Source organism: Pelophylax lessonae (genome assembly GCF_965119305.1).
Source record: "Pelophylax lessonae genome assembly, chromosome: 3".
Lineage (NCBI taxonomy): Eukaryota > Metazoa > Chordata > Amphibia > Anura > Ranidae > Pelophylax > Pelophylax lessonae.
The window spans coordinates 304,295,393-304,320,930 of record NC_138770.1 but is presented as its reverse complement, the minus strand read 5'-3'; the positions used below and the strand labels follow the sequence as shown (position 1 = coordinate 304,320,930).

General features: G+C 43.6%; 1 protein-coding gene across 1 annotated transcript in view; it reads right to left on the bottom strand.

Annotated features, from left to right (window-relative positions):
• The window catches only part of MASP1 (MBL associated serine protease 1), a 175,087-nt gene that overhangs the window by 12,051 nt on the left and 137,498 nt on the right, over nt 1–25,538 (bottom strand). Inside the window, exons 12-15 of the mRNA XM_082249635.1 lie at nt 24,657–24,761; nt 17,720–17,905; nt 6,235–6,302; nt 2,845–2,944 (exon numbers count right to left, since the gene is read on the bottom strand). Coding sequence (XP_082105761.1) covers nt 2,845–2,944; nt 6,235–6,302; nt 17,720–17,905; nt 24,657–24,761 — 459 coding nt within the window. The remainder of the gene's footprint in view (nt 1–2,844; nt 2,945–6,234; nt 6,303–17,719; nt 17,906–24,656; nt 24,762–25,538) is intronic.

Genomic DNA, 25,538 nt, shown 5'->3' with positions numbered 1-25,538 from the left:
CGTATGTGTTTTCTTTCGTGCGCGAACTCACGGGGGCAGGAGCACTTTAAATTTATTTTTAAAAAAATATATTTTATTTATTTTTTATTTTTAACGCTTTTTTAGAAAAAAAAATAAATCAAATCACTTTTATTGTTGTCACAAGCAATGTAAACATCCCTTCTGACAGTAATAGGCAGTGACAGATACTCTTTATGGAGGGATCTGGGGTCTAAAAGACCCCTGACCCCTCCACTGCACTTCAAAGTATTCAAAATGCCGAAAATGGCATTTTTGAATACTGACACTTTTTTTAAACCGGCGCCATTGGCAGTAAACCAGAAGAGACATTGTGACGTCGCTTTGGGGTTACATGATTGGAGACCCAATCAAAGCCGAAGCTGGCTTTGTTCGGGACTTCAACCAGCTGGCAGAGCCGCGGAGGGCAGCGGGAGGAGGAAGATGTCCCCCCCTGCTCACGCTGGGATAACGGCTGAGCGGCATCGGCTGTTATCTCCTGAAAGCCGACCTCTGAAAGCAGGTTAAGCTGCTTTTTGTGAAGTGGTTAACTTAACCACTTACAGCTGAATGACGTATCTGTACGTCATTTGGCTTCAAGTGGCTTTACTAGAGTGATACCTGCAGCTGCAGGCATCACCCAGGTTCTGTTTTATAGACGGTTGGCCCTCTTGTAATACCAACCGATGTGGCTAAGCAGCCGCTCGGCTATTATTACAAAGAGTGGGAAGAGACATCCCCCCTCTCCCGCCACCTTCCACCACTCGCCTGGGCTCTGCTTTGATTGGGTTTTAGATGCAGTAAGTCAGAAGCAACATCATGACATCACTTTCAGTTTACTCGGGAGCCAATGGTGCCAGTTTTACAAAATCTAAAGTATTCAAAAACGCCAATCTTGGTGTTTTGAATACTTTCAAATGCAGAGGAAGGGTTTGGGGTCTTTTAGACCTCAGATCCCTCCATAAAGTGTACCTGTTACTGCCTATTACTGTCACAAGAGATGTTTGCATTCCTCTTGACAGCAAAAAAAGTGTAAAAAAAGAAATAAATCAAAAAGAAAGACATTTTTTTAGAGTGCCTCATCCCTCCATGCTGGTGTGCAGAAGCAAATGCATATGTAAGTCGCGCCCGCAAATGTAAACAGTGTTCAAACCTCACATGTGACGTATTGCCGCGATCAGAGAGCAGTAATTCTAGTGTAAAACCTCCTCTGTAACTCTTAACAAGTGACTGGTAATTTTTTTTAAAGGATTGCCTATGGGGATTTTCAAGTACTGTAGTTTGTCGCCATTCCATGAGTGTGCACAATTTTAAAGCATGACATGTTAGGTATTTATTTATTTGGCGTAACATCTTTCACATTATACAGAAAAATTGGGCTAACTTTACTGTTCTGTTTTTTTAAATTAATTGAAGTGTATTTTTTCCCCAAAAAAGTGCGTTTAAAAGACCGCTGCGCAAATGCAGTGTGACATAAAATATTGCAACAACTGCTGAAAAAGTAACATAAATCTCAGGGTCTGTATCAGAATTGGTCAGCTCCTCAGGTAAGGGCCACCAATGACTTTTGCAGGTGTATTTTATTCTCTAGGGCAGGGGTTCCCAAACAACGGCCCTGCAGCTGTTGCAGAACTACACATCCCATGAGGCATTGTAAAACTCTGACATTCACATACATGACTAGGCATGATGGGAATTGCAGTTCCTGAACAACTGGAGGGACGTAGTTTGGGAATCCCTGCACTAGGGTCTCTGCTGAAAAAAACATATATTTTATTTCAGGTACTTATATAGCGCTGTCAATTTACGCAGCGCTTTACATATACATTGCACATTCACATCAGTCCCTGCCCTCAAGGAGATTACAATCTAAGGTCCCTAACTCACATTCATACATACATAGTAGGGCCAATTTTTATACAGGATCCAATTAACCTACCAGCATGTCTTTGGACATACAGTATATAATGTTTGGGGTTCTAAGTCTTTTTCTACCATAAAATACTGATTTTAACTTCTAAGCAACAAATGTCAGAAAAAGGCCTGGTCTTCAAGTGGTTATTATTGACACCTGCTGCAGATTGCAACTGCGGTGCATTTTGAACGCAGTGCAGAAAACATGCGCAGAACACAGGTTTCCTAAACTGTGTTCTGGTGTCAACTAGCCCTTTAAAAGCACACAGTGGTATTGTTTAACACATCAATTAAAGTAAAATAAATATTACTTTATAAATGATGTTGTTTCCTAATTGCGTAATTGGTGTAACAGATTTGCCAGTCATTAAAAGCAAATGTATCATATTTTTAGCACTAGCAATGTCTGCACACGTTGTTAAAAATGTAATAATTTGTTTTATCAGTAGAATGAGATGCCTTTTTCTAATTAGTTATAATGACACATTGCTAAGTTTGTATCATTTACAATAGTTAGGAACAATTAAAAATGCTATAAACATAAAAAAAGCACATTATTCTTAAAGTTCCACTTGTCTGCCTGTAAGGTGAGGAGACTTTGCAATTGAATTAGGCAATGTCAACTATGGAGATATGTGCTGGACTAATGAAGTATGCATAGTCTCATACTTGTGAGGTGTTTGTAGTTTATGTGCTCTTATATTGCTTTCACTTTTCCCTCACTTTTTTTTTTTTTTCCCTTTTTGTCTCCAGTAAAGAATGTGGAAGGAAATCTCCCCACTAAGGACACTGACAGCAATCAAAACCTAACAGAGGTTCTAATTCTTTGCCTCTCTGTCCCAAACTAGGAAGAACTCTGTCGGAGGGTTCCACCATATACAAATATATAAATACAATGTAGGTATATATTAAGAAATGAATAATAATGCATACCTTCTCTCAGTCCTGCACAAAGCATATCGTCAGTTAGCGCCCTGCCAATCTTTAAATACCCAGCCTTGCACACTTCATGGGCTACCACAGGAATTTCAATCTAAAATAACAGAAGGACATTTAAAGCATTTGTTACCCCAACACTTCATATTCCTGATAAGCGTCTGTTGTACCATGTACTTGTATGAGAAAGTATCCTGTTCCCTTTGTATTGCTTCCTTTGTGTGAAATCCCTGGTGTTCCTGTCGGTGTTCTGTCAGAAAACCATACCCCATCAGATTTCCCTACCTACATAATTTCCAGTGCGGGTTTGTCATGCACCAGCTGTAGCCACATCACACGTCCTACTGGGCATGCACGGAATAGGTAGGGAATTTTGATAACATCGTAAGGGGGTGAGGCAGAAGTCCTACTGCGCATGCGCACCAACGGATCGGGCAGCGGCATCTCTTATAACAAACATACATCCGATCTCCATGGCACACACTGCGCCGAGGCGACAATGGGACAATCCAATTCTCTACCCACACAGGCACGCCCACTGTCTCATTGTCGGGTCGGCGCAGTGTGGGGGATGGAGATCGGATTGTCAGGTCAGTGCAGTGTCGGCTAGGCGCAGTGCGGGCCATGGAGATCGGATGGATGTTTGTTATAAGAGATCCCGCTGTCTGACCCGTTGGTGCGCATGCGCAGTAGGACTTTTGCCTGCCCCCTTACGATGTTATCAAAATTCCCTACCTGTTCTACGCATGCCCAATAGGACGTGTGACGCGGCTACAAGCTGCTGCATGACGAATCCACAGCTGATCTCATCCGGAAATGACATAGGTAGGGAAATCTGACAGGGTAGGGAAATCTGATAGAACACCGGTCCCTCTGCTTTCCTATTAAAAAATGACCACACTAAGCAGGAGAGAACACCGTTGTCAGTCCTCCGGCTATGCTGGAAACTCTGTATGCTCTCCTCCAATGATCAGACTTGTCTTGACACACCCATGCTGCACAGTCATTAACTGGGAAGCTCAGTGTACTCCTGCTTCTTTCCCCCAGCTGTTTTGCAGCTGAGAACAGTGGACATGAGATCACTTATAAAGAAAAAATGAAAAAAGGTATTTATCATTTTCTTTTTTTATATCTAGACACAAATGTTTTGCCTTTCATTTCTATTTTCAACTGAAAGGTGGTCATTTACAATCACTATAAGATGTGCTGCTGCTATACACAACCTGGTGGAAAAGAAAAATAAAGATTTTGTTCATTTCCAGCAATAAAATATTTACATATACAGTACATCGGACATACCGGCACATATTTATTCATTTATTCAGTTTCTAAAATGGGATTCTGTAATTTAGTTTTCAGAATAGCATTTCAGAGAACGGAAATGAAATCCCCTTTGGGAAATTTTCCCTTCTGCTAGCTAAATATGATAAGTGAACTTTAAGTGTTACTAAACCCAGGACCCTGCATTCACTATATCTGGTCTCCCACAGTACACAGAACATGGAAATGTAATCATTTTAGCAAGTATAAACTGCTAAATACCTTTTCACATCAGCAGTATATAGCAGTCTTGTGACTTCTATCAGTGTCTGGTTAGACCTTGTAGGAGGAGTTTTCATATTGCACTGAGCTGTCCTATCAGGATGCAGGACTCCTGACCCTCTGTCTGGACAGTGCTGATTGGCCCTGTGCTGATCACATGCACTCTTCCAAAAAAAAAAAAACTCTCTAGCAATACACCAAATTGAGCATGTGTAGCCTGACTCCAATAACTCTGTCTTATCCGGACATATTTTGGAGTCAGTGGAAGAAGAGGAGGATCTGTTTATACAGGTTCAAACAGCCTTTTTACACAATGCAGAGGATTAACCCCTTAGGTTCCACAGTGATTTTACTGTTGTATAAGTGTATCTGTTGATAACTGTTAACTGTTTAACTGTTGATAAGCAGACAAGCTCTCCCCTGTAGGTTACCTAGCACCTACCTAGGAGGGTGCTACACGGGTTTAGTAGCTCTTTAATAAACGAAAAGCAGGACATGAGTCTAAAGCTTAAGTTAGATGGTAAAGGCCTTTAATGGGAGGCTAGAATCTCAATTACCTTTTTTTCTGTCTTTGCTGCAGATTTCTCTCACTTCCTGTTCTGGTGACATTGTTCTCACAGAGACAGGAAGTGCAAGGGAAACTTCTCAGTGGGGCCAAAAACAACAATAAAAAACCTTTCCCCTCTCTTTCCAAAACTAAAATAAAAGCTTTGGCTGGAATATAAGAAAAACGGGAGCACTGGAGCATTTTCTAGCTCCCCCTTTTCCTCATGGGATAGCGGCCGGAGAGGTAGTTTCAAGTTTCCCCTTATTCTTCCCATCCCCTTTTCTTCCCCCTAGTAAAATCTTCCCTTAGTAACATCTCCACACAGTAACTAGCTGGGAGTGGGTATAAGTTTGGGGGTGGCACATGACACAATGTCTTTGGCGGGAGAAGAGTCCCAAATGGAGAGTGCGGCTGTCTCTCCTCCTGTCTGAGGAAGGTGGATGTCTTGGGGTGTCGCCTGCGTGTCCAGAGAGTGCTGAGTTGAGCTGAGGGGATCCGGTGTGCCGAGAGCCTGCAGAGAGCGAGAGGGGTCCAGTCCCAGGAAAGCCTACACAGGTCGTGAGTACTGAGGATTGCCCTTGGGGGTCTGCCTGAAGTTAGAGGGGACCACTCCGGAAGAGGTTCTGGGATCCAGTGCCAGCTAGTTGTAAAGGGGGTACCTAGGTTGAGGACCCTGAAGCTACAGAGGGGGTATATAGTCAGTGGACCCTGAAGAGTTGTAGTTAAAGGGGGCACCTGCGGTTGGGCCCTGAATTGTACAGAGTGTGTCAGTTGAAAGTACAGCTATACAGAGTTCTACTTCATACTACCTCAAGCTAGTCAAAGCGGGGGACAGTATTCAGTGACTTCCACAGCACAACAGTGTCAGGAGTTCTACAGTTCTCAGTCCTGGATTTTCTGGACTAATAGTCGAGGATTCAGCACTTCTGTGTTCTACGGGATATTTACAGTATTAGTGAGCATTGGCTGGCGCCGGCTGGCGTCAAGGAAGCGCTAACGGGCATTTTTCAGGAGTAAAGTCCCACCTGTAATTAGTTCAAGCCTCAAGGAGTATCCCACTCATTCCCTTCTCCCATCCCCTTTAAATCAAATAAAAACCACAAACAAAGATGCCAGAGTTGTCGCTGCTTCAGTTGTCACACCCAGGGTCGAAGCTCACATGGGCTGGAGAGATTACCGGTACTGATGTCAGACCCACATCAGGCCACAGGCCTGGAAACCTTGCTACATTAACATATTCTAATGTTTTTATATGTTGAAAACAATACTTTTGTAAAAGCTGAAAAAAAATAAGTTACCTCCATAAGGGCTTCTGGCAGTCTTTTTAAGAACTGTTTTCCCCATCCACTGACAACTACAAAATCCTCTAAAATATAATATCATTTTGTTAGACATTGCACAATGACAACACGTTGAAATACATTGTCACATTGGAAAAGCATATTTTATCAAAGGCATCAAGCTGAACAGCATCAAGCAGTCCATTTAGAATACCCATTAAAAGTTGGAGACTCCAAAGAGAGTTTCTACTTCATCATCCTTCTGTCATTTCTGAAGGTGCATCAACATTGGCAACCATAATGTGACATATTAACCACAGATGTACTGCGGCAGTACATCGCCGTACATGTACGGCGCTTGCTCTCGGGAGGCTAGGGGGCGAGCGCACGCCGCCGGCAGTGGGGGCTCCGATGCAGCGGGCAGGCAGCTCTGATTGCCGCCTGACACCCGAGATTGCTCCCTGCTGAGAGGGAAGGACAGTCGGCTGTTGTAAACACAGCTGACCGTTCTTCTCTCTGCAATGACCACAGAGTGCCTTCTATATCGGATCACATGTCTCTATGATAATTTCAGAAGCCACGCCCCACTACCGTTTGAATCATTCCCCTAGGCTCACATTTAACCCCTTGATCGCCCATAATGTTAACCCCTTCCCTGCCAATGTCATTATTACATTAACAGTGCATATTTTTAGCACTAATTACTGTAGTGATGTCACTGGTCTCCCCAAAAGTGTCAAAAATGTCAGTCAGGGGTCCGATCTGTCTGCCGCAATGTCACAGTCCTGCAAAAAAATTGCAGATTGCCGCTATTACTAGTAAAAAAAAAAAAACAATAAAAATGACATAAATCTTTCCCAAAGTTAGTAGACACAATAACTTTTGCGCAAACCAATCAAAATACACTTATTGCGATTTTTTTTTTACCAAAAATATGTAACAGAAAACAAATTGGCCTAAAATGTTAAAACATTTTGATTTTTTAATTTTATTTTTGAGAATGTCATATAGCAGAATATGTTATTGTTTTGATATGATATATTGTTTTTTCTCTATCGCTCATTGACAGACGTAGTCTTCTTGATTCTCAAGAGCTGGTTATGTTGTCTCCGCAGGAGTAGGACTAGGCAGAAAGACAAAACGTTCTGGCTCCACCTTAGGGGCAGTCCCTGAGGGTATATCCTCCCTCTCTCTGCTACAGGGAATCAGTTTTTTTCTGTCTAGTCAGGAGTAAGGACCTAAGTTCCTTGCTGGGATCTTTTTGGTCCTGGCAAGATTTTTTCTTTAGAAAAAATATTTTTTAGGTAGTTTTTCTCCAGTGTTTTTTTCCTGTGAGATCTTCAAGCAAAAACGCCGGACTGGGCGACACTAGTGGTCACCCCAGCCGGCCTACGAGCGCGCGCAGACCATTGCATTGCGCTTGGTCGGCCGCGACACATTCAAGTAAGTATGCGGGGCCGGGCGACGGGCTGGATGTTGAGATCCAGTGGTCACCCCGGTTTCTGCCTACGAGCGCGTGCAGACCAGAGCTCCGCGCTGGGTCGGCCGCGACGGAGTCCCAGTGGAGGGACTGACCTTGCGAGTTAAAAGTCTCGCTTGGACGTCAGGAACCAGAGAGTCGAGGCGTCCGGAGTGGTCCGGTTCGGTATGGTGAGTAAACGTTCCCTTTTTTCTTTCCTCGTTATGAGGCAGTATGAATTATGGGCCCCTCCATACAGTATATATCTGACACTAAAAGTCCCCCTTGTAAATACAGTATGTGTTTGTGGGAAGTGGACTTGGTTTGAGAGCTAACACTCTACCCAGCAGACTGTAGCATTACAGCAGACATAGGAGGTATAATCCTACCTTATTTGTAGTGTATCTCCTGTAGATCAATAAATCGCCACTCAGCAGAGATGCAGGTGGATGTGCTGGGAAAAAACGATTTCGGCGGGCCGCCGCCATTTTGCCGTAGACGAGGTGCATGCATGTCCTCAGGTCACGCCGGCCGCCATGTTTTTGGAGTCTAATGTCTCCTGTATGGGGGCGGCCATGTTTCATGAGCCCAGCTACCTCGTGGAGAGCTGGGAACGCCGGAAGGCGTACACAGGGGGCGGAGCCACGTCCTTCTACCCGGGAAAAAGCAACAGCTCCTTCCAGTCTGTAAAAGACAGACGCTGACTGCAGTTGGTTGGAAACTTCACTGCATCGGTTGGTGAGCCTTGGGGGTCCCTCTCTCTCTCTGTGGGATCGAGAAGCAGGTACTCTGAGGGGCGCTATTGCGCTAGGGGGAGACACATAAAAAAAAAAAAAAAAAATTTAAATAAAAAAAAAAAAAAGAGGTATTTTTTTATTTAAAAAAAAAAAAAAAAAAAAAGTTTTTTTGTGTTTTCTGGCAAAGGTGTCCTGAATTAACATGGACCCTGCCACTCATGTATCTCCTCCGGATCCCCTCGAGGGGTCTGCAGGATCCTCCAGCACCCCACTGACGATTGAATCATTGTCAGCTATTATGGAAACTTTTGTGTCCCGGGTGGAAGTGGCTTGTCAGGGACAGGGCGCAAGTAAGCGACCCCCGCCTAACCCCTTATTATCTGAAACCTCGGATTCAGACTCTGAGCCTATTTCTGCAGTTGCAGGTACTTCATCTGGTATTGGTGTCTCGTGTACTGTCTCTTCAGACAGTGAGGAGGATGTTTCGGCATCAGCCATAGCCCGAGAGGAAGCGTTGGTAAACGCACTCATTGTATCTGTTCAAGAAACCTTAAGATTACAGGGTATTCCGTCAGAAATAGCTGAAACTGAAATCCCTTTTGGGACTAAAAAACGCATCAAAGTGGCGAAGGTTTTTCCATTGCCCAAATGTTTTGGCAATCCAATCAAAGAAGAATGGAGTCTGCCAAAACGCACTTCTACTATTTCTAAACGCATTAACAGGCGTTATCCGTTTGAGGAAACCCTCATTAAGAAATGGACAGAACCACCTGTGGTGGATTCACCAATTGCTAGATTGAATAAAGCCACGGTTATTCCTCTAGAAGACTCTCCGTCTTTTAAAGATCCAGTGAATCGCAAGATAGAAGCTATGTCTCGCACCATGTTTACCTTGATTGGATCAGCTTTCAGACCAATAATTGCTATTGGTCTGGTTTCGCAGGCTGTAACTGTATGGACCAAGTGGTTACGCCGGGACTTAGAAGAGGTCCCTCAGGCGGTATCAGATTTGTTGGAACAAATGATACAGGGGTTACAGTTTGTGTGTGATGCGGCGTTAGACGCCACTTCATTATTGGCGCGAGCATCTGTCTCAGCGGTGGTTCTCAGGCGTACACTGTGGCTAAAAGGTTGGTTAGCCGACCAAGGTTCCAAAAAAGCATTGGCTAATATCCCCTTTTTAGGAGAGCGTCTATTTGGAGCCAACTTAGATGAGATCATTAAGGATCTCACGGGTGGAAAGAGCACCTTTTTACCGCAAAATGTTAAAGGTAAAGGAACTCGTCAAAAACGAGGGCCTTCTTTTTCTGCTCACAAGAGGTTTTTTCGTCCCGCGGGTGAAAAAATTAAGTCCTCCAAAGCTCCTTCAGGAGGCTTCAGGGGACGTTGGTCGGGCAAGCAAAAGCCCGCCCCCTCCAGACCTGAAGATAAATAGTCCAAAGCCTGAAGGTGCGCCCCCACCCATAACTGGGGTGGGGGGACGTCTTCGCCGGTTCCCGGATCCATGGCTTTCCAGAATCCCGGACAAGTGGGTTTGCGAAGTCATAAGGTCAGGGTACAAGATCGAGTTTCGATCTCTCCCACCGGCGCGATTCTTCCCTTCCAATATTCGACTATCCCCGGATCGTTTAGAAGATCTGCGGAGAGCAGTCACGGATTTACTACAACAAGGAGTGGTAGTCCACGTTCCTTGGACAGAACGTTTTCAGGGGTTTTATTCAAACCTATTTACAATACCCAGGAAAGAGGGCAAAGTGCGTCCAATTCTGGACTTAAGGGCACTCAATTCTTTTGTCAACATAAGAAGATTCAGAATGGAGTCCATTCGCACAGTAGCAGCCTTCCTGCATCCAGGGGATGTCCTAGCGTCCATAGACATCTAGGACGCATATCTTCACATTCCCATTTTCGCAGGACATCAGCGGTTTCTACGCTTTTCCGTAGAAGAGAACCACTATCAGTTTGTGGCGTTACCTTTCGGTCTCGCCACGGCTCCTCGGGTCTTCACGAAGGTGTTGGCCCCAATGTTGGCACTACTGCGCCAAAGAGGCATATCGATTCTTGGTTACCTAGACGATCTTCTGCTTCATGCAGAGTCTCCTCAGACCTTGCTACAAAACATAGAAATTACTATGATTTCTTCACAGGAATTCGGGTGGCTGGTTAACCAGCAAAAGTCATTTCTGGTTCCCACCCAGAGGCTCGAATATCTGGGTCTAATTCTAGACACAGTCAGGACAAGAGTTTTTCTTCCGGTAGGGAAACTCCGAAAGATTCAATCAGCAGTCCAGTTGTTACTATCCAACAGCTGGTCTTCCCTTCGGACTTGCATGAGGGTTCTGGGGTTGATGGTGGCTTCCTTCGAAGCAGTCCCATTTGCCCAGTCCCATACCCGAATTCTTCAGCAAGAGATTCTTCTCAGATGGAATCGGAATCCGGAATCCCTGGACAATCAGATCCGATTGAGCAAACAGACCAGAGAGTCTCTGGTCTGGTGGCTTCGGTCTCCGATGCTCAGCCAGGGAAAGTCATTTCTGCCAATATATTGGACGATAGTGACCACGGATGCCAGTCTATCCGGATGGGGAGGAATTCTCGGTCAGTTATCTGTCCAGGGACTTTGGTCCCCGGAAGAATCCAGGTTGCCGATAAATGTATTGGAACTGAGAGCGATCAGACTTTGTCTGATTCACTGGACCGAGCAGCTCCAGGGCAGCCCGGTTCGGATCCAGTTGGACAACGCCACGGCCGTGGCTTATGTCAATCACCAGGGGGGCACCAAGAGTGTCCGAGCGGCCAAAGAAGTGGCTTGCATTCTTCGCTGGGCGGAACGATTTGTTCCAGCTATCTCTGCGGTGTTCATTCCGGGGGTGGAAAATTGGCAGGCAGATTATCTCAGCCGTCAGACTCCGGATCAGGGGGAATGGTCCCTCCATCCAGAAGTTTTCCACCAGTTGTGCCTACGTTGGGGCACCCCGGATGTGGATCTGTTGGCATCACGATTCAACAGAAAAGTACAGAGATTCGTGGCTCGCTCCCGCGATCCTCTAGCAGAGACCGCAGACGCACTGGTCACCCCGTGGGGGCAATACCAGCTAATGTATGCCTTCCCTCCTCTTGGGTTACTGCCAAGACTTCTTCGCAGGATAGAGGAGGAAGGAATTCCAGTAATCCTGGCAGCTCCGGACTGGCCTCGTCGAGCTTGATACGCCGACTTGGTCAGACTGGTGGCGGACGTCCCGTGGAGACTTCCTCTCAGGGAGGATCTACTGTCTCAGGGACCGATCTTCCATCCTGCTTTACGATCGCTGGTTTTAAACGGCCTGGTTATTGAGACCCAGGTGCTGAAGGACAAGGGATTGTCAGCTTCAGTTATTCCTACTCTAGTTAAAACAAGGAAAGCGACTTCCAGAAAGATTATCATCGTACATGGAAGTCTTATATTGTGTGGTGTGAATCCCTTGGGTTCCATCTACATCTTTATTCGGTAGTCCGAATATTGGCTTTTCTGCAACAGGGAGTTGAGCAGAAGCTGGCCTTGAGTGTTATCAAGGGTCTGGTTTCAGCATTTGCTATCTTCTTTCAGAAGCCTTTGTCTACTCATTCCTTGGTGCGGAATTTCATCCAGGGGGTGCGACACCTGGCTCTGCCAGTGCACGCGCCGTTACCATCCTGGGATCTTAATTTGGTGCTGTCGGTTCTTCAGACACCTCCCTTTGAAAATATCAGGGAGATTCCCTTGCTTACTTTATCCCAGAAGGTGGTCTTCTTGGTGGCTATCACTTCTGCACGCAGGGTGTCAGAACTGGCTGCATTATCCTGTTGTTCCCCAGATCTGGTGGTTTCATAGGGATAAGGTTGTTCTTCATCCGAATCCATCCTTCCTTCCTAAGGTGGTTTCAAAGTTTCATTGAATGAGGACAGTGTATTGTCCTTCCTATGTCCTTAGCCCAATCATCCTCGAGAATTGCGTTGCATTCCTTGGATGTAGTCGGGCGATCAGGATATATTTGAATACTACGGATTCAATTTGTAAGACGGATTCACTGTTTGTGATCACGGATGGCCCTAAGTAGGGGTTGCCTGTTCTGCTGCGACCATCTTTAGATGGATCAGACAGACGGTGGTATAGGCTTATTTTATCTAAGGGTCGGGATCCCCCGTTCCCTTTTAAGGCGCATTCTACTCGGGCATCAGGCGTCAGTGGTTCAGGTTTTTCAAGGCGACTGTTTAGTCGTCGGTTCATACCTTTACAATATTGTATAAGGTTTATGTGATGGCACCGTCAGATGCCTCTTCTGGCCGCAAGGTTCCTGCAGGCCACTGTTTGAGGAGACTGTTGGTCTACCTCGAGGATTTGTGGGGTAGGTCTCATATGTTTACTCGATGAGTCCTTTGATACTTCTGGTTGGCTCCGGTTGGGCCTTCTAGATTGGATTTTGATTTCTGTCAATCCCACCCCTCATTTGTGGCACTGCTTCTGGATGTCCGAGCTCTTGAGAATCAAGAAGACTACGTCTGTCAATGAGCGATAGAGAAAAATGGATTTTTGTAAGATCTTACCGTAAAATCCTTTTCTCTTAAGCTCATTGACAGACGTAGTACCCGCCCCTCTATCATTGAGTTGGGTTGGGTTAAATTCTCTGTTACTGCTTTAGAACAGAACTGATTCCCTGTAGCAGAGAGAGGGAGGATATACCCTCAGGGACTGCCCCTAAGGTGGAGCCAGAACGTTTTGTCTTTCTGCCTAGTCCTACTCCTGCGGAGACAACATAACCAGCTCTTGAGAATCAAGAAGACTACGTCTGTCAATGAGCTTAAGAGAAAAGGATTTTACGGTAAGATCTTACAAAAATCCATTTTTTTCAAAATTGTCGCTCTTTTTTTGTTTATAGTGCAAAAAATAAAAATCGCACAAGTGATAAAATACCACCAAAAGAAAGCTCTATTTGTGGGAAAAAAAGGATATCAATTTTATTTGGGTACAGTGTTGCACGACCGCACAATTGTCCGTTAAAATAACGCAGTGCCGAATCGCAAAATACGGCCTAGTCAGGAAGGGGGCAAATCCTTCAGGTCTTAAAGTGGTTAAAACTAAAATTCCATTAGTCTTAGTCATTAGTCTTGTTTACCCATTATGAAAGTCACCAGGACACCATGATGACTGTTAAAATTTACTGGCAACTGGGAACATGAGTCTATTGACAGCCAATACTCGTATTTTTGCCTGACCTGAAAACGTGGGATGCCGAAACATGATAAAGCCACAGCACTGAGATGCCTGGGAGACAGGAGCTACTGTAGCTGACAGTTTTAGTTTTAGGGGGGATCCTTTTTAAAAGGCAACTACTAAACAGAGGTGACAAGATGGGGTGGATGCCACAGACTATCATGTTGTACCATACTTTTAGGTTTGATCTGACTGCGCTTCAGATGATGCTTTCTCAAATGACTAACTACTGGATTCTTATCAATTCATCCAATGGTTACAATAAGGAAGACAGTTACTGGAATGAATCATGTTGCCATGTTGTCTCACTGCAATAAACAATGCTTTGTGTTGTGAAAGTTCTTGCCACAAGTAACTTGTTTGATGTGCCAATGACTGGTTGCCAGATTCATGTTTGATTTAATAATGCTAATAGCGTTTACCAGGTAACATACAGTATATAACCACTTACTGTTCACCATGAAGAACTTTTGCTTAATGTTTGGATTTCAAGTGGTTTTTAGACCAACGTTGTGCCTAATGCTAATTGGTCTTGTAACCCCATTTAGGGACTGGTACAGTTATTTATCAATCCTAATGAGAAGTGGGGTTATATGAATGAAGTGTGGACCATAAGGTGGCATTTCTTGATGTGAGAATGTACTAAATCGACAAAATTTGGTAGTAGGAGCAGCAAGTACCAGAGCTGCAGGATCTGCACTGAACAGTGAAGGTATATGACTGGACATATAAATAAGAAGCGGCGCTAAATCCTAATAGTGCAATCAGGAATAATCATATGGTAAGTAATGTGGCATGAATAAATTATGAGCAAAATATATCATTGAAAAAAATCCATCATAAGAAAGTGATATAATGAAATCGGTGCAAAATCCAATGTTACGCGAACATAAAAAAGTAATTTCAATGAAAAGTCCTTTTAAATATTAAACAAGAGTGTCCATAAAGATCTGACGTTTTGCCTGCCCCTGGGAAGACGCCACCAATGATGAAACGTGTCGGAATTGGCTGTTACTGAAGACATCACGCTTGCTTAGCCATTACTCACGGCGTTCCTTTCTCATGAGCTGACAGTCTGCTTGTTTTTGATTCGTTTGTGCCGGTTTACAACTCATCATAGGTACTTCTTATATATTTTAAATAAATGCACTTAAATGTTAGCAAGCTTCACTATGCTTGTTCATTTTTTTTATTTCTGATCCATTTGGAGCTGCTGTTGAGCAGCCACAGCCTATCTCGGATGCTGTGTTATTTTGTGCTTTTATGACCATTATAATTTATGGTCCATGTTATCTGGTAAGAAGTGTATGCGAAATGTTGGTGCTTGGTGGTGGATTTCATTACCGTATATACTCCAGTATAAGCCGACCCGAATATAAGCCGAGGCCCCTAAATTTACCACAAAAAAATGGGAAAAATGATTGACTCGAGTATAAGCCTAGGGTGGGAAATGCAGCACCTACTGGACCCAACTGGACCACCACGAGACCAAAACAGGGGCTGCGGGCATGATACAGGAGAATGCAGGGCTGCGGACATGGTACAGGAGATGCAGGGCTGTGGGCATGGTACAGGAGAATGCAGGGCTGCGGACATGGTACAGGAAAATGTCGGGCTGCGGGCATGGTACAGGAGAATGCAGGGCTGCGGACATGGTACAGGAAAATGCAGGGCTGCAGGCATGGTACAGGAGAATGCAGGGCTACGGGCATGGTACAGGAGAATGCAGGGCTGCAGGCATGGTACAGGAGAGTGCAGGGCTACGGGCATGGTACAGGAGAATGCAGACTGTGGGCATGGTTCAGGAGAATGAAGGGCTGTGGTCATGGTAATGGTACAGGAGAATGTAGGGCTGTGGGCATGGTAATGGTACAGGAGAATGTAGGGCTGTGGGCATGGTAATGGTACAGGAGAATGCAGGGCAGCGGGCATAGTACAAGAGAATGCGGAGCTGTGGGCATGGTACAGGTGTACCGTGCCCGCAGCACTGTATCTCTTGTAGTATGCCCGGAGCCCCGCATAATGGCAGGTAGTGCGGCTGTGGAGTCTCACTTTCCTGTTCCTGAGGCCCCTACGGCCTTTCCCGAGCTGCGGCGGCGCATGCGCGGTGACATGTTGGTGCCGAGCGGCGCCATTTTTAAATCTAAGGCGCCTCGGAGCACATCGGACCGGCCGGGAACATTTTTTTTTTTTATGACTCGAGTATAAGCCGAGGGGGACGTTTTCAGCACAAAAAAATGTGCTGAAAAACTCCGCTTATACTCGAGTATATACGGTAATTAACATTACTTATACACTTTTTTTGCACTCGATGGACACTCTTGTTTAATATTGAAAAGGACTTTTTCATTGAAATAATTTTTTAATGTTCACACTGGATTTTTCACCTATTTCATTATATCACTTTCTTATGATTGTTTTTTTTTTTCAATTATATATTTTGTTCATAATTTATTCACTGCATGTTTCCTTGTTTTCATGCCATGCTATTTACCATGTGATTATTCATGATTGCACTATTAGGGTTTATAATCATGATTTTGTTTTACATAATTGTTTTGCAGTATGTCTACAGTGGGCTTGTGGTTCTGTTTTCATTTTACTTAGAGAGGGGATAAGAGTAGAGAGAGTAGAGAGGGGATAAGCAGAGTAGTAGAAAGGGGGAAGGAAAAGTAGTAGAGATTGTATAGGCAGAGTAGTAGAAAGGGGGTAGGAAAAGTAGTAGAGAGGGGATAGGAAAAGTAGTAGAGAGGGGATAAGCAGAGTAGTAGAATGTGGGAAGGAAAAGTAGTAGAGAGGGGATAAGCAGAGTAGTAGAATGGGGGAAGGAAAAGTAGTAGAGAGGGGATAGGCAGAGTAGTAGAAAGGGGGGAGGTAAAGTAGTAGAGATTGGATAGGCAGAGTAGTAGAAAGGGGAAAGGAAAAGTAGTAGAGAGGGGATAAGCAGAATGGTAAAAAGGGGAAAGGAAATGTAGTAGAGAGGGGAAGGAAAAGTAGTAGAGAGGGGATAAGCAGAATGGTAAAAAGGGGAAAGGAAACGTAGTAGAGAGGGGATAAGCAGAGTAGTAGAAAGGGGATAGGAAAAGTAGTAGCGAGTGGATAAGTAGAGTGGTAGAAAGAGGATAAGCAAAGTAATAGAGAGGGGATAAGGAGAGATGAAAACCATCAATAGCTTTCACCACCCCCCCCCCCCCATGCTGTCAGTGTCATGAGTTTCCAAGGTGGCGGGTCTAGCTGCGGCCGTTGACAGTTTTCATCTGTCTTCACATGGATTCCCCTGTGCTGGCCATAGGATCTTGTGTAGTTGCCGCTGTAATAAGCCTTAAATCCTGCTTATCCCTGAAAGCCTCTGATGTACAGTGAGTGTGCTTTGTTTTGCATTCTAATAAACTTCTCTATATATTTCATTGGGATTGGACTTCTGGTTTTCTGTTTTTTAAGCTGTTTTGGATCTACCTGAGATCTCACGAGAAGCTGCAGTCCATCTGAAAATACAAGCCTAATTACTATTCCTTGTGATATGTGCCCTCGTCTAAGCTAATTCTTTGAACTTGGCTGACTGGAATTGGCAAATTGGGACATGTTGTGTGCTGCTTGCGGTTTGTGTTATTTTTTCTAACGGGATAAATAGAGTGGTAGAGAGAGGATAAGGAGAGCAGTGGAGAGGGGATAGGCAAGATAGTAGAGACAGGATAAACAGAGTAGTGGGGGGGGGGGGGTGGAATAATATAGAGGGGATAGTGTAGAAGAGAAGGAATAAGCAATGTATCATATGGAGGGGGTTAAGCAGAATACCAGAGACAGGGTAATCATAGTAACAGAAAGGGGAGGGTGTATTTGTCTCGGAACCAGGCCCTGAGGACTTTTGCTTCCCTCCCTTCCTTTAGGATACTAACGATTTCTTTTACTGCAGATTGCACCAGCTTTTATGGGATTTTCTAAAAACTCATTGACAACAGCTACGTTAAAAAAATTAGCTTTTTGTTATATGCAAGTTTTGATTTAAACACAGAGGATGAATTACTGTGAATTCAGTCTCAATATTGAAATGAATTATCCTTATATAAAAATGAATACCTGGCTGCACTTCTTCTTCTGGTATGCAAATAGGCATCACATAGTCATTGAGAAACGCTTGTTCTGAAAGCTCCACGAGGGCGATGTCATTTTGAAAGGTACTGCTATTGTACTTTGGATGGAGAAAAAGGTTCTTGGCCTGAAATATTTGCTCTGAGTCATCCTTTTTTAAGGTCCTATGTTTCCCTGTGAATAGAAAGAGAAGACATAAAACTGTAGTTTCTATGCTGTAAACTGGTTTTACTTTCTTAGAAAGTTCATAGTACACTATAGGAGTGTATGTATAAACAATATGCAGAGCTTCTATGAAACTTCATGTATATTTGTTCTGTGTAAACGGGAGGAAAATCAAATGTAACTAGGGTATTTTCTCCCCAGGGAGAATGTTTTTCATTCAAAAAGATTAAAGGTAATCAGGAAAATATCATATTATAGCCATTAGATGGAGCTGGTGATCATAGGAAATAAATATTTATTAGTTTGATTTCAGATCCATCTAGTGGCCATAGTGCAGTATTTTCCTGGTTCACTCTTTGAATGAAAATCACTTGACCTGGAGAGAAAATAGACTAATAACGCATGGTATTGCCCCGATATGCACAGAGTGAATGTATGCAGAGCATGTATACATGACAATTCATAGGATTAACTATTTTTTTATGAATACAAAACTAAATGCTTGCTACACAAAGCCATTTTTAACATTTTCTGAAGAATAAATAATTATTTTTATAAACTGCCACATCTTTCTGTTTACTAATGTCATACTCAGACCCGTTTACAATAGACCAATTTTTAGGAAAACCTTTTGGGAAATGTAGGGTAGCTCTATTATCATTCTGCAAAAAGTGAGTTTCTTGGCTATCATGCTGATTCTTCGGCTTCAATACTTGGTGCCAATCATTGACTCAAAATAACTATGCAAAAAGGAACTTTAAGCCCCGTACACACGTACCGATGGTCGGCTTACAAATGTTCCTCTTTTCTCCCCGGGATGTCGGTGTCTGCTGAAAAGTGCAAAGACAGCACAAGGACAGCACAAGAATTTTGTCTGCCGACTGCAGAAGTGATGTCATGTAATGGTTAACTTTCCCTGTGTTTTCTATTTTATGAGCATGCCCAGTCTTGCAAATCTGCGGTCTGTCGGCCGAATTGTGTACTGACAGGCGAACAATCGTCCGTTCTGGTGTCGGCATACAAATATTTTCATGTTTGCACGAAAGACTTTTGTCCGCGGATTGTGCGCAGACATCTGTCGGAGGCACCATACTAACACGCGTACAATCGGCAGATCCTTCGTCCACCGACGTTTGTATGCCGACGATCGGTACGTGTGTACGGGCCTTTACTCTGACTTTCTTGATTTTTATACTGGTTCTTGGTAAGTACCCCAGAAAGTAAATTAACCAGTGGACAATATAACAGCCAAGCAACAATCATTTTCAAACATTGTTTCACAATAGTGGTTGCCATATTTCTCTTAGGCCTGGTTCACACCTATGCATTTTTAATGCATCTTCAGTTTTGCAGAAACACACTACAGTCCATTTACATTGTTTTCTATGGTTCACATTCTGTGCATTTTATGGAAAGGGCCAGGGACTTTTTTCTGTTTTTTTATTCCATAGACTTCAATAGATCAAAAACGTATATTGAAAAATGCAAAATGCACCTGGAATATGCAAACTGCAACCTGCATATGTGTAAACCAGGCCTAAGGAAATATGTATTTTACAGCTGGTCCTGAGTGAGAGTGTGACACCTACCAGACAACCATTCTTCAGAGGAGCAGGTTTCTTTGATTTAAATGGAACTAGGCATATCTGACCTTTCCTCTTAAGGTAAAGTACATGTTATACCTAAAACTGAAAGCACAACTGATGTAGATTTACATAAACGAACTTACGCTGCACATGGATGGCAGACACCAATGGCATCATAACATACCTTTAGTGTGCCTGACAACCATCAGGATCACTGCTGCAAACCTCCAAAATGCTATACAAATGTAAACTTTTCTGAAAGTCCACAGCTGTGAGTAGGAAGGCACGCTATCAGCTCAGGAAACATACAATGCATTGAGGAGAATAAGGGCATGCACAAAAACTGAATAACCATTCAGATATGTTGGTTGATCTACAGTGATAGGCCTGGACAGTGGCCAGTCAGATTAACCACTTAAGCCCTGGAAGATTTTACCCCCTTCCTGACCAGGGCCTATTTTGCGATTCGGCACTGCGTGACTTTAACGGACAATTGCGCAGTCGTGCGACGCTGTACCTAAACTAATTTGACGTCCTTTTTTTCCCACAAACAGAGCTTTCTTTTGGTGGTATTTGATCACCTGTGCGATTTTTTGATCATGCGCTATAAACAAAAAAAGAGCGTCAATTTTGCAAAAATAACAATATTTTTCACATTTTTTTATATGAAATTCCCCGAAAAAAAATGTAAAAATCAAAATTTTTTAACATTTTAGGCCAATTTGTTTTATGCTACATATGTTTGGTAAAAAAAATCGCAAAAAGCGTATTTTGATTGGTTTGCGCAAAAGTTATTGCGTTTACTAACTAAGGGAAAGATTTTTGTCATTTTTGTGTTTTTTCTTTTAATGAGTAATGGCGGCGATCTGCGATTTTTTTTTGCGGGACTGCGACATTGCAGCGGACAGATCGGACCCTTGACTGACATTTTTGACACTTTTGGGGTTACCAGTGACATTACTACAGTAATCAGTGCTATACATATGCATTGTTACTGTAAAAATTACACTGGCAGTGAATGGGGTTAACTTTTTTTGAGAGGGAGGGGTTAAGTGTGTCTCTAGGGGCGTGCTTCTAACTGTAATTGGTTGTGGCTTGAGGTGTAAGAACAGAGATCAACGGTCCTACATAGCAGAACCGTATGATCACTATTCTTACACAGGGGAGAATGACAGGCGGCTTTGTTTACATTAGCCACCTGCCTTTCTCCCGCTGTAACGGACAATCGCGAGTGCCCGGCAGACATCGGGTCCGCCGGGCACGCCGGGCACACGCGCGCGCGGGGGGGGGGGGGGGGTCCGTGAGCGTGAGCAAGCAGTACTACGTCGCTTTGCCTGTGAGGGGCTGACTGCCGACGTAAATAGTCGTTGGGTAGTCGGCAAGTGGTTAAGGTCCCTTTTACACTTGTACGACCTGGAAGTCGCAGGACTTTGACACGACTTCGATGGGACTTGAAGCAATGCCTGTGTAATCTTAAGGTCTATGGACCTCAAGTCGCATCAAAGTCTGACCAAAGTAGTGCAGGGACTACTTTGAAGTCGCTGCGAGTTGAAGTTGCACAGATATGAATGGAACTCATTGAAAATCATGGGGTACGACTTGTAATGTGACTTTGCAGTCGTAAGTCGTAGGACAAGTCACACAAGTGTGAAAAGGGGGCCTAACTGTGGGTTATTTTTCTTGGTGTAAATTTCATTTACAAGTATCCTCCCTATCCCCTGAGACTAGAGAGTGAAAGGAGAAGCAGCAGACTGATGAGCTCATCTCTCTATCGCTCTGCTCTCTACTATTAGAATGTTCCTTGCATTTCTTTTCTTGCCTCTCCTCTCCTCTCTGAGGTCTGCGGTAAAAAAATCAGTCCTTTTTTTCAAGCAGGTTAGTGTTGGCTCAGCAAGTGTAAGAAATAATTCCTTGATAGTTTGATGCAGCACCAGCAACCACTTATTAAGGCAGAGTTTGGAGCCAGTCCGGATTATTTTTAAATAGAAGCAGGCTGGAGCTGGCAGTGGAAGGAGCAGGCAGCCGCATTTACCGATCCTGCTCCTCTAGTTCTGGCTGCAGAGTGATTTCAACTGTGCTCTGCCGGTCGCCTCTCTGCATATATAGGTAGTTGGAATCCAGTGCTTGTCTGGTGGCAACAGTTCCGGAGGCCTGTGCCCATGGCCCCACATGCTGTGCAGCTACATTACACTCTCCTCCTGAGTACCCTATCCTGCTCTTCTGCAGCCACAGTTCTCTATCAGGTACTGTCAAGAAGGAGGTTTTGGGGGTGGGAGTAGAGCACTGTACTGGGGGAGGGGCAATTTGGGGGAAAAGGGGGCACCCTTTTACTCTGCATTCTGTACGAAGTGCACATCTGAACCCTGCACTCTGTATGCAAAGCACACCTGAATCTGAGCTCTACGGGCAAGTTTGGCAGGTGATGCTGTCTGTGAAATCTGATATTTCGAGTTAAAACTAAAAAGCTAAGCATCGAGGCCATGACAATGTGTACTCTGATAAGTTAATTTAGAGGTAGGTGGTCAGGAAGCGGTTTTGTTTAATCATCCTCCTTTAGGCCACTCCCACTATTGGATACAATCTCATCATGCCCATTGCTCTCTTTGATATGCATTACAGAACTAGTTTTTCAACTGTATCCCAGCAGGGTGGGTGATAATTTGTCATGCTGTCTTGACTTTTAAAATGTAAACCAGGCCAATTACCTGTTCTGGGTATTGTCAGTGTTTACAGATTGTGTTTATACATAAAATAAATATTGTTTTAGTTTCTGATATGTTACATAGTTACATAGTAGTTAAGATTGAATAAAGACAACAGTCCATCCAGTTCAACCTGTGTAGGTGTGTGTGTGTATCAGTGATGATATTCATTTCCCATTTCCCTGAATATTGTGTTCTTTGAGATGCACGTCCTATAGTCTTTTAAAAGTAGTGATACTCCCCGCTGATACACCAGTTGTGGAAGAGAGTTCCACATTCTTACCGCCCTGACAGTGAAAAACCCCCTACGTAGCTTGAGGTTAAACTGCTTCTCCTCTAATCTCATTGTGTGGCCACGTGTCCTCTTACACTCAGACTAAATAGTTTATTTCCTATGCTGGGATCGCCATTGAGGTATTTGTAAATTGCTATCATGCCTCCTCTCAGGTGTCTTTTCTCCAGGGAGAATAAGTTAAGTGTGTCTAATCACTACTCGTAATTAAGGTCTTTCAATCCACTAATTCGTTTAGTTGCCCTTCTTTGGACTCTCTCCAGTTCCAGCACATCCCTTCTGAGGAGTGGTGACCAGAACTGATCATAATACTCCAGATATGGCTGGGCCAGAGTTTTATAAAGTGGCAGGATTATAGTTTTATCTCTGGAATATATCCCCTTCCTTATGCATGCCAATATTCTGCCGGTTTTGGCAACTGCAGCTTGACATTGCATGCTGTTGCTTAGTCTATCTTCCACTTGGACCCCCAGATCTTTCTCCATCCTTGATTCCCCCAGAGGTTCCCCCCTAGTGAGTAGTTTGCGTTTATGTTTTTAGCCCCCAAGTGCATTACCTTACATTTCTCCACATTAAACCTTATTTGCCATGTTGTTGCCCACTCTGTTATTTTGTTCAGGTCATTCTGCAAGATTTCTATGTCGTGATGTGAGGTTATTGCCCTGCCTATTTTTGTGTCATCTGTGAAAACGGAAATCAAATTACTAATGCCCTTGTCTATATTATTTATGAATGAATTGAATAGAATTGGTCCCAGAACAGAACTTTGGGGTACCCCACTTACAACTCGAGACCAGTCTGAGTACACATTATTTACCACCACCCTTTGGACATGCCCCTGTATCCAGTTTTCTATCCAAAAACAAACTGTGTGGTCGATGCCTGCAGTCCTTGTAGATTAAGCATTTATGGGGAACTGTATTATAATTTATTATTATTTCAGGTACTTATATAGCGCTGTCAATTTACGCAGCGCTTTACATATACATTGTACATTCACATCAGTCCCTGCCCTCAAGAAGCTTACAATCTTAGCTCCCAAACTCACATTCATACATACACATAGTAAGGCCAATTTTATACAGGATCTAATTAACCTACCAGCATGTCTTTGGATTGTGGGAGGAAACCAGAGTACCCGGAGCAAACCCACAAAGGCACAGGGAGAACATGCAAACTCCAGGCAGGTAGTGTCATGGTTGGGATTTGAACCAGCAACCCTCTTGCTGCTAGGTGAAAGCGCTAACCACTACGCCACTGTGCCATCCGTTTTGAATGCCTTCGCAAAATCCAGATACACCACATCAACATGCCTCCCCCTTTCTAGTTCGTTGCTCACCTTCTCGTAGAATGTTAACAGATTGGTCTAGTATGAACGTCCCTTTGTAAACCCATGCTGATTACAACTAATGATACTGTTGTCCTCAGTAAATACTTGGATATAGTCCCTACAAGTGTCTTCCATACAAGTGGCAGTATGTCTAAAGCAGCATGTCTGTTTTGGTATGTTTCCTTGCTGCTAGCTCATGTTTTGCTGCTAGTAGTATAACTTTTTATGCTTGGTACACATGATGAGATTATCGTATGAATGATTGTCTGTTTTTTTTTGCATTTTGTTTTGTATGCTAGTGTAACAATAAAGAGGTTACTAAAGTTATGAAAATTCTTGTACGATAAAATAGAACATTGGAAATGATGTAATGTATTATATTATATATGTTTTGTATTTTCAGATGACAACTGTACTGATTAAATAAGGATCGCTTCGAAAGCGGTATTTTTCGTACGTTTCTTATCATGCGTATGGGCCTTTAGTTTGATGCTTTCAGCCTTCCCAGGCTTTCCAATTATCTTTATTCCCTATTGTTGAGTTAAGAGGTCCCACTTGAGAATCAGAAATTGTATCATTCCAGAATGCTTTTTCCCATGCAAGAAATGCTCAGAAAACTTCCTCTAATGTGCCTAGCAGGTATGAACTATATTTAACTTCAGTCTGACACTGCCAGTGGATCTTGTTGAGTCAGCAATTTACCATATTGTGTGCACAGGCTGGGTCTTGTGAGGTATGTCTTTTACAAAAAGTGACATATACATTTTCAGTAATTTTGCAGACATTTAATACATATTAGCAGCCAAAGATAAAGATGGTTCAGTTCAATGAGTCTGTGTACAGCACTTACCTAGTGTAATGTTAAATGATGAAAGTGTGTTTAGAGAAAGACTTGTGTCCTCTGGGGTCATTTCACTGTGCAGGCAGTGGGCAGCAGTAACAACCCATTTGTTACCTGAAAAATATATTTACATTTTAACACATTTATATCACACCAAAACACAGCAAAGGTCAAGTCTAAGTGTCGGGTCACACTTATGCGATGCGGGAAGGCTGCGAATTTGCAGCCTGTTCCCGTATCGCAAACGCACCCCTGGCAGTTCACACTGCCATATGCGATACACTGGGGGTGTCAATGAAATGTTAACGACACCCCCAGTTTGATCGCATATTGCAGTGCGATCTTTACAGTTCGCACAGGATCGGATTACACAAGTATGAACCACTGTGCGATCCGATCCTGATGCGGCTGAAAAAAAGGGTCCTGTGCGTCTTTGCTGCGGGTGCAGTGCGAATTTAGCCATACAAAGTGTATGGCTGAATTCGCACTGCACAGCCGATCGCATGTAATGAAGGAGCAGTGCGCTCTGATATTACATGCGATCGCCGCAGCCACAAGACTGTGAACCGGCACTAAGGCTGGTCCATATCATGTACCTGTCTAAATAAAGGGTACACTAAAAAAAGCTTGTCTGTGATAACTTAAAGGGGAACATCACTCATTTTCTCAAAAATTTAAAGTAAGCAGATACAAATACTGCCCACATAGCCCATGGGGGTCCAGTGATGTATTCCACGTAGCCTATTCTTCACTTAGGATTCCCAATGTTGCTTTTTTTGAATGTTGGAGTCAGCCATAACTTTCTAAGAGGTTCTGTGAAACTGCTCCTGCAGCCTCCTGAGATGTGTGATGTGTTCTTCCCTTTCTTCCAGGATTTTTCCTCTTATGTGT